Source organism: Saccopteryx leptura, chromosome 6, assembly GCF_036850995.1.
Source record: "Saccopteryx leptura isolate mSacLep1 chromosome 6, mSacLep1_pri_phased_curated, whole genome shotgun sequence".
In the NCBI taxonomy this organism is placed as follows: domain Eukaryota; kingdom Metazoa; phylum Chordata; class Mammalia; order Chiroptera; family Emballonuridae; genus Saccopteryx; species Saccopteryx leptura.
The window spans coordinates 78,774,544-78,787,388 of record NC_089508.1 but is presented as its reverse complement, the minus strand read 5'-3'; the positions used below and the strand labels follow the sequence as shown (position 1 = coordinate 78,787,388).

The following is a 12,845-nucleotide window of genomic DNA, read 5'->3' as shown; positions in this document are numbered from 1 at the left end:
AAAGGGATTGCTGGGTCATATGGTAATTCTATTCTTAATTTTTTGAGGTACCACCATACTTTCTTCCATAATGACTATACCAGTATATGTCCTCCAGCAGTGAATTGAGGGTTCCTTTCCCTCCACAGTATTTCCAACACTTGTTATCACCTGTCTTGTTGATAACAGCCAGTATAACAGGTGTGAGGTGGTATCTCACTGTAGATTTGATTTGCATTTCTCTAATACAAGGGTCTCCAAACTACGGCCTGCGGGCCACATGCGGCCCCCTGAGGCCATTTATCCAGCCCCCGCCACACTTCTGGAAGGGCATCTCTTTCATTGGTGGTCAGTGAGAGGAGCATAGTTCCCATTGGAATACTGGTCAGTTTGTTGATTTAAATTTACTTGTTCTTTATTTTAAATATTGTATTTGTTCCCGTTTTGTTTTTTTTACTTTAAAATAAGATATGTGCAGTGTGCATAGGGATTTGTTCATAGTTTTTTTTATAGTCCGGCCCTCCAACGGTCTGAGGGACAGTGAACTGGCCCCCTGTGTAAAAAGTTTGGGGACCCCTACTCTAATAGTTAGTGAAGATGAGCATCTTTTAATATATCTGTTGGTCATTTATCTTCTTAGGAGAAGTGTCTGTTCAGGTCTCCTCCCCATTTAAAAAAAATTTTTTTTAAAATTTTTTTTAGAAAGGAGAGAGAGTGAGAGAGAGAGAGAAGGGGGAGGGAGGAGCAGGAAGCATCAACTCCCATATGTGCCTTGATCAGGCAAGCCCAGGGTTTTGAACCTGCGACCTCAGCGTTTCCAGGTTGATGCTTTATCCATTGCGCCACCACAGGTTAGGCCTCCTCCCCATTTTATAATTGAATTTTTGTGCTCGTTTGTTGCAGAACTTAGTGAGTTCTTTATATATTTTGGATATTAACCCCTTATTAGAGCTGTTTGTGAACATCATCTCCCTTATTTATTTATTTTTATTATTTTTATTTTTTGAGAGAGACGGGAACATTAAGCTCCTCCTGTATGTGCCCTGACTGGGGCATCAAGCTAGTAGTAACCTTTGCGCTCGGGACAATGCTTCAAGCAGCTGAGCTATCTGGCTATGGCTTAATTTTTTTTTTTTTTTTTTTTTTTTAAGAGACAGAGAGAGGAAGGGAGAGAGAGGGGAGGGGAAAGGAAGCATTCGTTTATTGTTCCTTTCAGTCATACATTCATTATTGCTTCCTGTGTGTGCCCTGACCTGGCATCGAACGTGAAACCTTATTGTTTCAGGATGATGCTCTTAACCTACTGAGCTAACCAACCAAGGCCATCTCCCTTATTTCTTAAAAATAGACTTCATATCAGAGGAGTGCTTCTTTTTTCACTTTTCTTGGGTATTAGTGCTTTTAGTGTTAGGAAGTGGTTTTCTACTTCTATATTTAGTCATAATAGGAAGCAATAGCTAGCCTTAGTGAGGTCTTGATTTTTAAAATACTTGTATCTGTTATCCTTAGGCTAGAGAATATTTTAAGTTTTGGAGTTCTTCCCCCCCTCCTTTCTTTCCTTCCTTGTCTGTGGCTGTTTGTGTTGATGTGGCCAGACCTGTAAGAAGAGATAAAATTCAGATGCTGTCCAGTAGCTCTGATGAAAGGTAAAATTAGACTTTTTAATTAAAATGAGGAGCTCTGATAAGTGCTGAATTTGATTATTCAGAATTACCCATTTACATTGGTAGTAATAATGTAGCATCTTCCTTTTTTTGTGTAAAGGCTAATTGGAAGTGATAATCTAGGTAATTTAGCACATCAGTTAATTTGGATTTAACAATCTCAGATTTCTTAACTTTTTATTGAGATATAGTTTACATAGCATAAAATACACCATTTTAACAGAGACACTTGAGTGGTTTTTATTTCCTGAACATTATTACCTGCCCTCTTCTATTAGCAATGATTCCAATTATCCCTCTTTCTCACTGGCAATCACGAGTTTACTTTCTGTCTATGGAGTTGCTTATTCTGGACATTTTATGTAAGTGGAATAATACAATACATGTTGTGTTTTTGGTTATAACTTAAGAATTAACTGATTTACCTTTTTTTATTTAGAACTCTCTTTTTTTATTTTCAGAGACACACACACACAAACATATACACATACACAGGGAGGGAGAGAGATTAGAAGCATTAACTAATAGTTGTGCCACTTTAGTAGTTCATGATTGTGTCTCATACATGCCTTGATTGGGGGGACTCCAGCTAAGCCAAAGAACCCTTGCTTGAGCCACTACCCTGGGCTCAAGCCGGTGAGCCCTACTCAAACCAGATGAGCCCGGGCTCAAGCTGGTGACCTCGAGGTTTCTAACCTGGGTCCTCTTGTGTCCCAGTCTGATGCTTTGTCCACTGTGCCACCACCTGGTCAGGCCTGAATTACTTTTTAAATACACTGGTACCTTGAGATACGAGTTTAATTTGTTCTGTAACAGAGGCCGTAAGTTAGCCAACTCGTATATCAAACAAATTTCTCCCATTTAAAATAACTGAAATAGATTTAATCCATTACAGCCCTGTGAAACATCCCCAAACCATCCTAAATTATGAAAAAAGACATGTTTTTAATTAAGAAACACACATGTATACTTTATCAATGCATAACAAAATATATGAAATAAAAGAAAAAAGTGTTATTTAGTACTGTATTCTTGCCTTGGAGACAGACAAGTGCGGCTAATGGAGGTGAATGGCCAGGAGGAAGGGAGGAAGGGAGGAAGGGACGCAGGCACTGTAGACACAAACTAAAAGTGCACTTTCTTAACACTAAATGTAAACTAAAACTGCATTTTCTTTAAACAAAACTAAAACTGCACTATTTTTTTTTCAGAGACAGAGAGTCAGAGAGAGGGATAGATAGGGACAGACAGGAACGGAGAGAGATGAGAAGCATCAATCATTAGTTTTTCGTTGTGACACCTTAGTTGTTCATTGATTGCTTTCTCATATGTGCCTTGACTGTGGGCCTTCAGCAGACCGAGTAACCCCTTGCTCAAGCAGCAACCTTGGGTCCAAGCTGGTGAGCTTTGCTCAAACCAGATGAGTCCGCGCTCAAGCTGGCGACCTCGGTCGGGGTCTTGAACCTGGGTCCTCTGCATCCCAGTCTGACACTGTATCCACTGCGCCACCACCTGGTCAGGCTGTACTTTCTTTACTTAAAATGAAACCACAAAAACTTAATTGTAAAAAAATGCACTTTCTTAAATTAACTTTAAACTTAACATAACATATTTTTCATTTAATCATCACCTGTTTTTGCCTTTTATGACTGCACTCTTGGCACTTTCACTTGTAGGACTTTTGAATAAAAATCTATCCAAAGAGGTTTGCTTTTGCCTGCCTTTTAAAATGTTACAGAAATGTGACAAACAAGTGTCATTAAAAAGTGCTGAAGCATGACCAGTTGAAACTTTATCTGGGTGTTTCTTTTCAATGAAACTTGAAAGCTTCTCCCACATTGCCAGCATGTCTTTAATTTCACTTGCAGAAATCACTTCCTCCACCTTTACCTCCTCTTCACTACTAATCTTTTGCAGAAGCTTAGTACGTTGCATCACCTGTAGCTCCTTCAACTCCTCAATTGAGAGTTCCATCTCATGTTCCTTGACAAGCTCGTTTATGTCACCCTCATCTACCTCCAGACCCATTGACTTTCCGAGGGACACAATCTCCTCCAACGCTTCTACCTCAGTCTCGGTCTCTGGTTCGAATCCTTCAAAGTCCCTGTCTGCAACAACATCAGGCCATAACTTTTTCCATGCCGAGTTCAAGTACTTCTTGTAACATCTTGCCATGCCAGTCAATAATGCATAAACATATCACGATGTTGTAGTGATCTTTCCAAAACTCTCGAAGGGTTAGATTTGTATTCTCAGTCACCTCCAAGCAGCGGCAGAACAAGTGCTTTGTGTAAAGTTTTTTAAAGTTGGAAATGACCTGCTGATCCATAGGTTGCAAGATTGAAGTCGTGTTGGGTGGGAGGTAGAGGACTCACAAATTTGAACTCATCGAGAATGTCATCTTCAAGACCAGGTAGGTGGGCTGGAGCATTTTCAAGGATTAGTAACGCTTTCATTGGGAGTTTATTTTCTTGAAGATATTTTTTCACTGCAGGACCAAAGATGAGATTTACCCATTCAATAAAAAACTGCCATGTGACCCATGCCCTAGCATTGGCGCGCCACATAACCTGCAGTTTTTCTTTAAGAATCTTCTGAGTCTTAAAGGCTCGAGGATTTTTGGAATGATACACTAGCAGTGGCTTTACTTTACAGTCACCGCTAGCATTTGCACACAATGCAAGGGTCAGATGGTCCTTCATGGGTTTATGGTCTGGCAGCTTCTCTTCTACGGTGATGGAAGTCCTCTGGGGCATTTTTTCCAAATCAGTCCTGTTTCATCACAGTTGAACACTTGTTGGGGGATGTAGTCTTCCTTTGCGATAAGCGTAGCAAAATGTGTGATGTACTCCTCAGTTGCCTTAACGTCAGCACTCGCAGCTTCATGCCTCATCATCAAGTGGATGCCAGATCTCTTCTTGAAATTTTCAAATCAGCCGTGACTTGCCTTAAACGTGTCTTCTGCTGACTCTTTTGAGGTTGATGGTTCTTTCTTCTTCAAGTCGCTGTAAATAATACGCGCCTTTTCGCATATTACAGTCTCTGTCACTATATCTCCTGCCAGCTCTTTCACCCACACCAGCAGACGCTTCTCCATTTCTTCATGGATATTTGTCCTTAACTGGGAAAGTATTGTAGTTCCTTTTACTGGATTTGCGCTTTTGATGGCATCTTTTTGTTTAAGGATGGTACAAATTGTAGATGTATTGCAGTCGTACAGCCTTGCCAGTTCAATCACTCGTACACCATGCTCATGTTTTTCTGTTATTTCTTGCTTTACTTCTATCAACATCATTCTCTTCTCACCACTGTCCTTTACTTTCACTTTCTTCGGCCCCATGATAGCACACACACAGTTAGTAAAAAGTGCAAAAATGATGCGAGAACGAGTACAGTGCACGAGATTTGACTTGATTCTGCGGGTAACACATGAGAAAGAACGAGATGCTGGTGTTGTGCTGCCAATACTGGACCCGTGCACCAATGTGTCAACTAGCTGCAGCTTCCCGAATCACAACTCATATCTTGTAATTTTGCTCGGATCTTGAACAAAAATACGGACCAAGTTGCAGCTCATATCTTAAAAATTCGTATGTTGGTCTGCTCGTATCTCAAGGTACCACTATTTTTTGAATGCTATGTGTTCAAAAGATATAAAATTTGGCCCTGGCCGGTTGGCTCAGCGGTAGAGCGTCGGCCTGGCGTGTGGGGCACCCGGGTTCGATTCCCGGCCAGGGCACATAGGAGAGGCGCCCATTTGCTTCTCCCCCCTCCCCCCTCCTTCCTCTCTGTCTCTCTCGTCCCCTCCCGCAGCCGAGGCTCCATTGGAGCAGAGATGGCCTGGGCGCTGGGGATGGCTCCTTGGCCTCTGCCCCAGGCGCTAGAGTGGCTCTAGTCTCGGCAGAGCGACGCCCCGAGGGGCAGAGCATCACCCCCTGGTGGGCAGAGCGTCGCCCCCTGGTGGGCATGCCAGGTGGATCCCGGTCGGGCACATGTGGGAGTCTGTCTGACTGTCTCTCCCCGTTTCCAGCTTCAGAAAAATACAAAAAAAAAAAAAAAAGATATAAAATTTAAGAAGTGTCAGAATGTTTTTTCCCAGCCACCCAGTTTTCCCTCAGTACAGCCAATACAACCAATTCATTTTCTGTCTTTATAGTCTATCTATGTCAAGCAAATAGATACATACTCTCTTCTTTCTTTGGCTTTTTTTTTTTTTTTTTTACTTTAGAAAGAATAACATAATCTATAATAAGCCTTTATTTTTTTTTGAGAGAGAGAGAAGAGAAGAGAGAGGGAGTGTCAGGAACAGATAAAGAGATGAGAAGTATGAGCTCGTAGTTGCGGCACTTCATTTGTTCATTGATTGCTTTCTCATATGTTCCTTGACTGGGGGCTCCAGCTGAGCCAGTGACCCCTTGATCAAGCCAGTGACCTAGGGCTCAAGCCAGTGACCTTGAGTTTCAAACTAGTGACCATGGGGGTCATGGCTTTGATCCCACAGTCAAGTCGGATGAGCCTGCACTTAAGCCAGTGATTTGGGGTTTTGAAACTGGGGCCTCAGCATTCCAGGTTGATACTTTGTCCACTGTGCCATCACCTAGTCAGGCTATAACAAGTCTTTTGAACATCTTACCCTTATAGATAATTTTGTATGAGTCTGTGAAGTTTATAAATTTTCTTCTGTAACTGCAGAATATTCCACTCTGTGGATACGCCACCATTTATTTAACCAGCCTCTATTGATAGAGGCCACAATGTCTGAGGCGGCCATTGTAACTATGTGGTGACTACAGTTATCTTACTACTGAGTTTTCTCCAGGCTTTTACTGTTCTAAATGGAAATGCAGGGAATAATCTATACACATTTATCACAGATGTTTGTGCATGCACATGGATTTAAGATAAAGTTCTAGAAGAACTGCTGTTCCATGGGATATGTACATCTGTACTCTTGATATATATATTTTTTGTGTGTGTGTGAGAGAGAGAAAGAGAGACACACACACACACACACACACACACACTGAGAGGGACAAATAGGGACAAACAGGAAGGGAGAGAGATGAGAAGCATCACTTTTTTGTTGCGGCTTCTTAGTTGTTCATTGATTGCTTTTTCGTACGTCCCTTGACCAGAGGCTCCGACACATTGAGTGACCCCTTGCTCAAGCCAGCGACCTTGGGCTTTGAGCCAGTGACCATGGGGTTTTGAACCTGGGTCCTATGCATCCCAGCCTGATGCTATATCCACTGTGCCACTGCCTGGTCAAGATGTACTCTTGATATTTTTATGTTGCCCATTCTTTTCAATACCTCTATCAAACTTTGATTTTTACCAGTTGGATAAGGTTCAAAACAGTATCTCAGGATGATTTCCATTAGCATTTCTCCTATACTGAGACTATGTGCATTTTTATAGCCATTTGCTCTTTCTATTCTTCGCCCATATTTCTATTAGGTTTTTGGTGTTGATTTGTAGGAATCCTTTTTATATAGGTAAATGAGTTATTTATGCTTTAAGTTATAAATACCTCTTTCCATTTAGTCATCTGTTTTTTGATTTTGCTTGGATTATATTACTAGATATAAAAATTTACACCCTGGCTGGTTGGCACAGTGTGGTAGAGTGTCAACCTAGCATGTAGAAGTCCCAGGTTCGATTCTCAGTCAGGGCACACAGAAGTGACCATCTGCTTCCTCCCCCTTCTACTCCCTTATTTATCTCCTGCAGCCATGGCTAGATTGATTCCAGTGCATAGGGTGCTGAGGATGGCTCCATGGAGTCTCTACCTGAAGTGCTAAAAATAGCTCAGTTGCCAGGGGGTGGATCCCAGTTGGGGCGCATGTGGAAGCTTGTCTCTGTATCTCCTCTACTCTCTTAAAAAAAAAAAAAAGAAGAAAATGTGCATGATGTTGAATTTATCAAAGGTCTCGTATCCTATTTATTACCAAAAAGCTTTTCTGAAGACTTAATCCTTTGAGTAGTAAGAACGTTCATGTATGTCCTTGTGCCTCCTGACCATCCAGAGTACGATTATACAAAAATTTTTATTTTAAAAATATGTAAGGCAACATTAAAAAAAGGCAAATGGCCTGACCAGGCGGTGATGCAGTGGATAGAGCGTCGGACTGGGATGCAGAGGACCCAGGTTCGAGACCCCGAGGTTACCAGTTTGAGCGCGGGCTCATCTGGTTTGAGCAAAAAGCCCACCAGCTTGAACCCAAGGTTGCTGGCTCCAGCAAGGGGTTACTCGGTCTGCTGAAGGCCTGCGGTCAAGTCACATATGAGAAAGCAATCAATGAACAGCTAAGGTGTTGCATCGCACAATGAAAAACGATTGGTGCTTCTCATCTCTCTCTATTCCTGTCTGTCTGTCCCTGTCTATCCCTCTCTCTGACTGACTCTCTGTCTCTGTAAAAAAACAAACAAAATAAAACAAAAAAAGGCAAATGTATATTCCTCTTGTTTTCATAAATTGGTTATCAAACAAACATGATTTTAAGTTAATAAAGCTGTAACGAACTAATATTTTTTTTAAATTTCATTTTTTGAAAAACAAAACAAAACAAAAACTTACTCTTGGTGGTCAGCAAGCATGAAAAAAACTCACTAATCAGAGGGTTAATTAAGAATTAAAAAAAAAATGCACTCAGGAATAGAGGAGTAATTTAAATGTTTGATCCTTCTGGAATTTTGTTCAGTGTAAAGTGTGAAATATGGAGTAAATGTTTCTTCTCCATTAAGTTCCAATGATTTGTCATGGTTTCTTTAAATGTGTATTAAGGTAACATTTTATTTTTAATGACCCATGCTAGTACCATAATAAAGAGTGAATTCTGTATAATGGTACTGTGGAAATTTATTTTTACTCATCCCAGAAGAACTTGCTATGTAACAGAATCTTGTGGCAGATTAATCCATAAAGTGTTGAAATACTTTTAAAATGTACAACCTTCCAATTTAGTCTCATTGAGTTGATATATTTCTGTATAGTTTTTTATAAAGTGAATATATACTTTTATTTATTTTTATGTGAGGTTATAGTATCTGTAATGAGTTATAGGAGGGCTTGGATATAGTCATTTAATTAGACTATAATGAACTTTAAAAAAGATGATTAAATAATCCAGGATGAATTTCCTTTAAAGTGATTGAGAGAAAGGCAGAAGCAACATCTTAGAAGAATTTAGGAATATATTTGGGGGTAATAATCATTTTTGTACTTTGGTTAACAAAATATTTGCTTAATTAAAGGGCTTCTGTTTTTCTGCTTATTCTTTAGGCTGGGAAGGCCATTGTGACTATGTTGTGACTACAGGTATCTTACTACTGAGTTTTCCACTGGAATCATGGAGGAGAAACAGCAGATTATATTGGCTAATCAAGATGGTGGGACAGTGGCAGGAACAGCACCTACCTTCTTTGTCATCCTAAAACAGGCAGGAAATGGCAAAACAGATCAAGGAATATTGGTTACTAATCGGGATGCCTGTGCTTTGGCTACCAGTGTGTCATCACCAGGAAAATCTAAGGGGAAGATTTGCCTTCCAGCTGATTGTACTGTGGGCGGAATCACTGTCACCTTGGATAACAATAGTATGTGGAATGAGTTCTATCATCGAAGCACAGAGATGGTTCTGACCAAGCAGGGAAGACGTATGTTCCCTTACTGTCGTTATTGGATAACAGGTTTAGATTCAAATATGAAGTATATCCTCGTCATGGATATATCTCCTGTGGATAACCATCGTTACAAGTGGAATGGTCGCTGGTGGGAACCCAGTGGGAAGGCAGAGCCTCATGTTTTGGGGAGGGTTTTTATTCATCCAGAATCTCCTTCCACAGGTCATTATTGGATGCATCAACCAGTATCTTTCTATAAACTCAAACTTACCAACAATACACTGGACCAAGAAGGGCATATCATCTTGCATTCTATGCATCGGTACCTGCCAAGGCTTCATTTGGTACCTGCAGAAAAGGCTACTGAAGTGATACAATTAAATGGTCCCGGTGTCCACACGTTTACCTTCCCACAGACTGAATTCTTTGCAGTAACAGCTTATCAGAACATACAGATTACCCAGCTGAAAATAGATTACAATCCATTTGCTAAAGGCTTCCGGGATGATGGGCTGAATAGTAAGCCCCAGAGAGATGGAAAGCAAAAGAACAGCTCTGACCAAGAAGGGACTGGTGTTCCCAGTTCTGGTCAGCGGGCCCGTCTCACAGAAGGTGAAGGGTCAGAGATACAGATAAAGGATTCGGATCCTTTATCTAGCATTTATGAAACATCAGGCAAGGGTGTGGAAAAGACTTTCCGTAATATAAATCGAGAGTTTCTTGGTTTCATGGATATTGATTCATCACTTGGTGAAGCCACTCAGTTTAAGCAAGAGGTTTCTGAAAGGTAGGTAACAATTTTTTATTTTTAGAGATAAAAGATTTATTTTGGATTTAACTTGTTGGTTATGTAGACTGCTGATTATAGACATTCATAAATTTAAGCTACTAAAAATACACCACAACTACTTTCACATTTTGTGCATTGACTTCATTTTTCTGCAATAAGAGTTGGGTTCAGGCCTGACCAGGTGGTGGCGCAGTGGATAGAGCGTCGGACTGGGATGCGGAAGGACCCAGGTTCGAGACCCCCGAGGTCGCCAGCTTGAACGCGGGCTCATCTGGCTTGAGCAAAGAGCTCACCAGCTTAGACCCAAGGTCGCTGGCTCCAGCAGGGGGTTACTCGGTCTGCTGAAGGCCCGCGGTCAAGGCACATGTGAGAAAGCAATCCATGAACAACTAAGAAGTCGCAACGCGCAACGAGAAACTGATGATTGATGCTTCTCATCTCTCTCTGTTCCTGTCTGTCTGTCCCTGTCTATCTCTGCCTCTGTAAAAAAAAAAAAAAAAAAAAAAAAAAAAAAGAGTTGGGTTCAGGATTCAAAGTGGTGTAGGCAAATTAGATGATTTATCAGAAGGGTGTTTTTTCATTTGTTTAGAATTTTGTTAGTCATGCATAGGAGTTCCTTGGTTATATATAGAAAACTCTATTAATTGAGGAAGGGAAAAGAAATGACCACCAGAAATGTCCATAACTGACACAAAACTTATCTAGATGAAGCACAGAAAGGATTCAAAGTAAACTTACTTATATCTAATAGTTAAGAATTTATTGCCTTATGGACATCCTAATTTATAAATTGCCTGACTAAAAAACAAGCTGAAGGTAATTACATATTAACCCTTTTAGTAGTACAAAGGTTCATGTACGTCCTTATGCCTCCTTACTAGAGTAGATCGTACATGTACATCTTTCTTTACAGATGGGAAGTACATGAGAATTGCATGAGATAAAAATTTTTATTCTAAACATGTGTAAGGCAACATTAACAAAAGGCAAATGTATGTTCTTGTTTCCGTAAATTGGTAAACAAACCTGATTTTAAGTTAATAAAACTGTAACTAGAACTAATCTCATTTTTTGAAAAAAAATTCACTCCCGGGGTAGCGAGCATGAAAAACACTTGCTACTCAAAGGATGATATACTGTTGTCTTTTTTATTTGAACTTGAATTATTATTTTTTTTAATCAAGGACTTTTCTCAGAGCAGTTTTAGGTTCACAACAACATTTGTAAAATTGAAAAGTGTAGAGTTTTTTCATAGACGACCTACCCCAACCCATGCATAGCCTCTTCCATTCTTAAAAACTCCCATCAGAGTGATTGATACATTTGTTATAATTGATGAATCAACATTTACATATCATAATCACCCAAAGTCTATAGATTACATTAGGGTTTTACTGTTTGTGTTACATATTCTTTTGGTTTGGACAAATGTATAATGACACGTATCCAACATATGTACATATGTACATACTATACAGAGTATTTCCATTGCCCTAAAAATCCTCTGTGCTTCGCCTGTGACTGTATTTCCTCATGTATAAGATGCACCCTTTCCCGAAAAATTTGTGGTCTAAAAACTGGGTGCCTCTTATACAGTGGTTGTAGCTTTTTTTACTTGCATTTCCTGCTTTTTTGCGCTTGTCTTTTTTCAAATTTTAGGTCCCAAAATTAAGGTGCATCTTACACATGGGAACGTCTTATACATGGGGAGATACGGTAATTCTTTCCTCCTCCCTACCCCAACCTCTGGCAACCTCTCACCTTTTTATTGTTTCCATAGCTTTCCTTGTCCAGTTGTCATACACTTGAAATCGTACAATGTGTAGGTTTTTCAGATTGGTTTCTTTCACTTAGTAATATATATTTAAGGTTCTTTCATGTCTTTTTGTGGCTTGATAGTACATTTCTTTTTAATGTAATGATATTGCATTGTCTCAGTGTACCAGCTTATTTATCTGTTTATCTACTCAAGGACATTTTAGTTACTTTCAGGTTTTGGCAAGTATGAATAAAGTTTTTATAAATATCCTTGTCCAAGTTTTCTTTAGTTCATTTGGGTCTATAATAGCCATCTAGTATGTAAAAAGTGGTATCACTGGTTTTGATTTCTATTTCCCTAATGATAGTGATGTTGAGCATCTTTCATGTGTGTATTGGTCATGTGTATATTTTCTTTAAAAATATGTTCACTCATTCTTTGCCACTTAAAAATTCTTTTTTTGTTGCTGAACTAAGGGAGTTCTTCATATGTTCTCTATATTAATGCATTGTTAAACATGATTTGAAAATACTTCCTCCCCTCCCCCCCCCTTTTTTTCTGAAGTTGGAAATGGGGAGGCAGGCAGACTCCCGCATGCACCCGACCGGGATCCACCTGGCACGCCCACCAGGGGGCGATGCTCTGCCCATCTAGGGCTTCGCTCTGTTGCGACAAGAGCCATTCTAGCGCCTGAGGCAGAGGCCACAGAGCCATCCTCAGTGCCCGGGCCAACTTTGCTCCAATGGAGCCTTGGCTGTGGGAGGGGAAGAGAGAGACAGAGAGGAAGGAGAGGGGGAGGGGTGGAGAAGCAGATGGGCGCTTCTCTCTGTGCCCTGGCCGGGAATCGAACCCGGGACTCCTGCACACGAGGCTGACGCTTTACCACTGAGCCAATCGGCCAGGGCCCCTTTTATTTCTTTTTTATGAGACAGAGACAGAGGGACAGACAGATAGGAAGGGGGAGACAGATGAGAAGCATCAATTCTTTGTTGCGGCACCCTAGTTGTTCATTGATTGCTCTCTCACATGT

General features: G+C 40.5%; 1 protein-coding gene and 1 non-coding gene across 20 annotated transcripts in view; one reads left to right on the top strand and one right to left on the bottom strand.

Moving 5' to 3' along the window:
- The window catches only part of MGA (MAX dimerization protein MGA), a 195,514-nt gene that overhangs the window by 74,885 nt on the left and 107,784 nt on the right, over positions 1-12,845 (top strand). For all 19 annotated transcript variants that reach the window (XM_066343735.1, XM_066343746.1, XM_066343741.1 and 16 more), the window contains one exon: positions 8,926-10,053. In XM_066343735.1, the coding sequence (XP_066199832.1) occupies positions 8,993-10,053 (1,061 nt within the window). In that variant the 5' untranslated portion in view covers positions 8,926-8,992. The remainder of the gene's footprint in view (positions 1-8,925; positions 10,054-12,845) is intronic.
- Positions 12,645-12,720, bottom strand: TRNAT-CGU (transfer RNA threonine (anticodon CGU)). The gene has a single exon. It is a non-coding gene; the product is annotated as a tRNA-Thr (tRNA).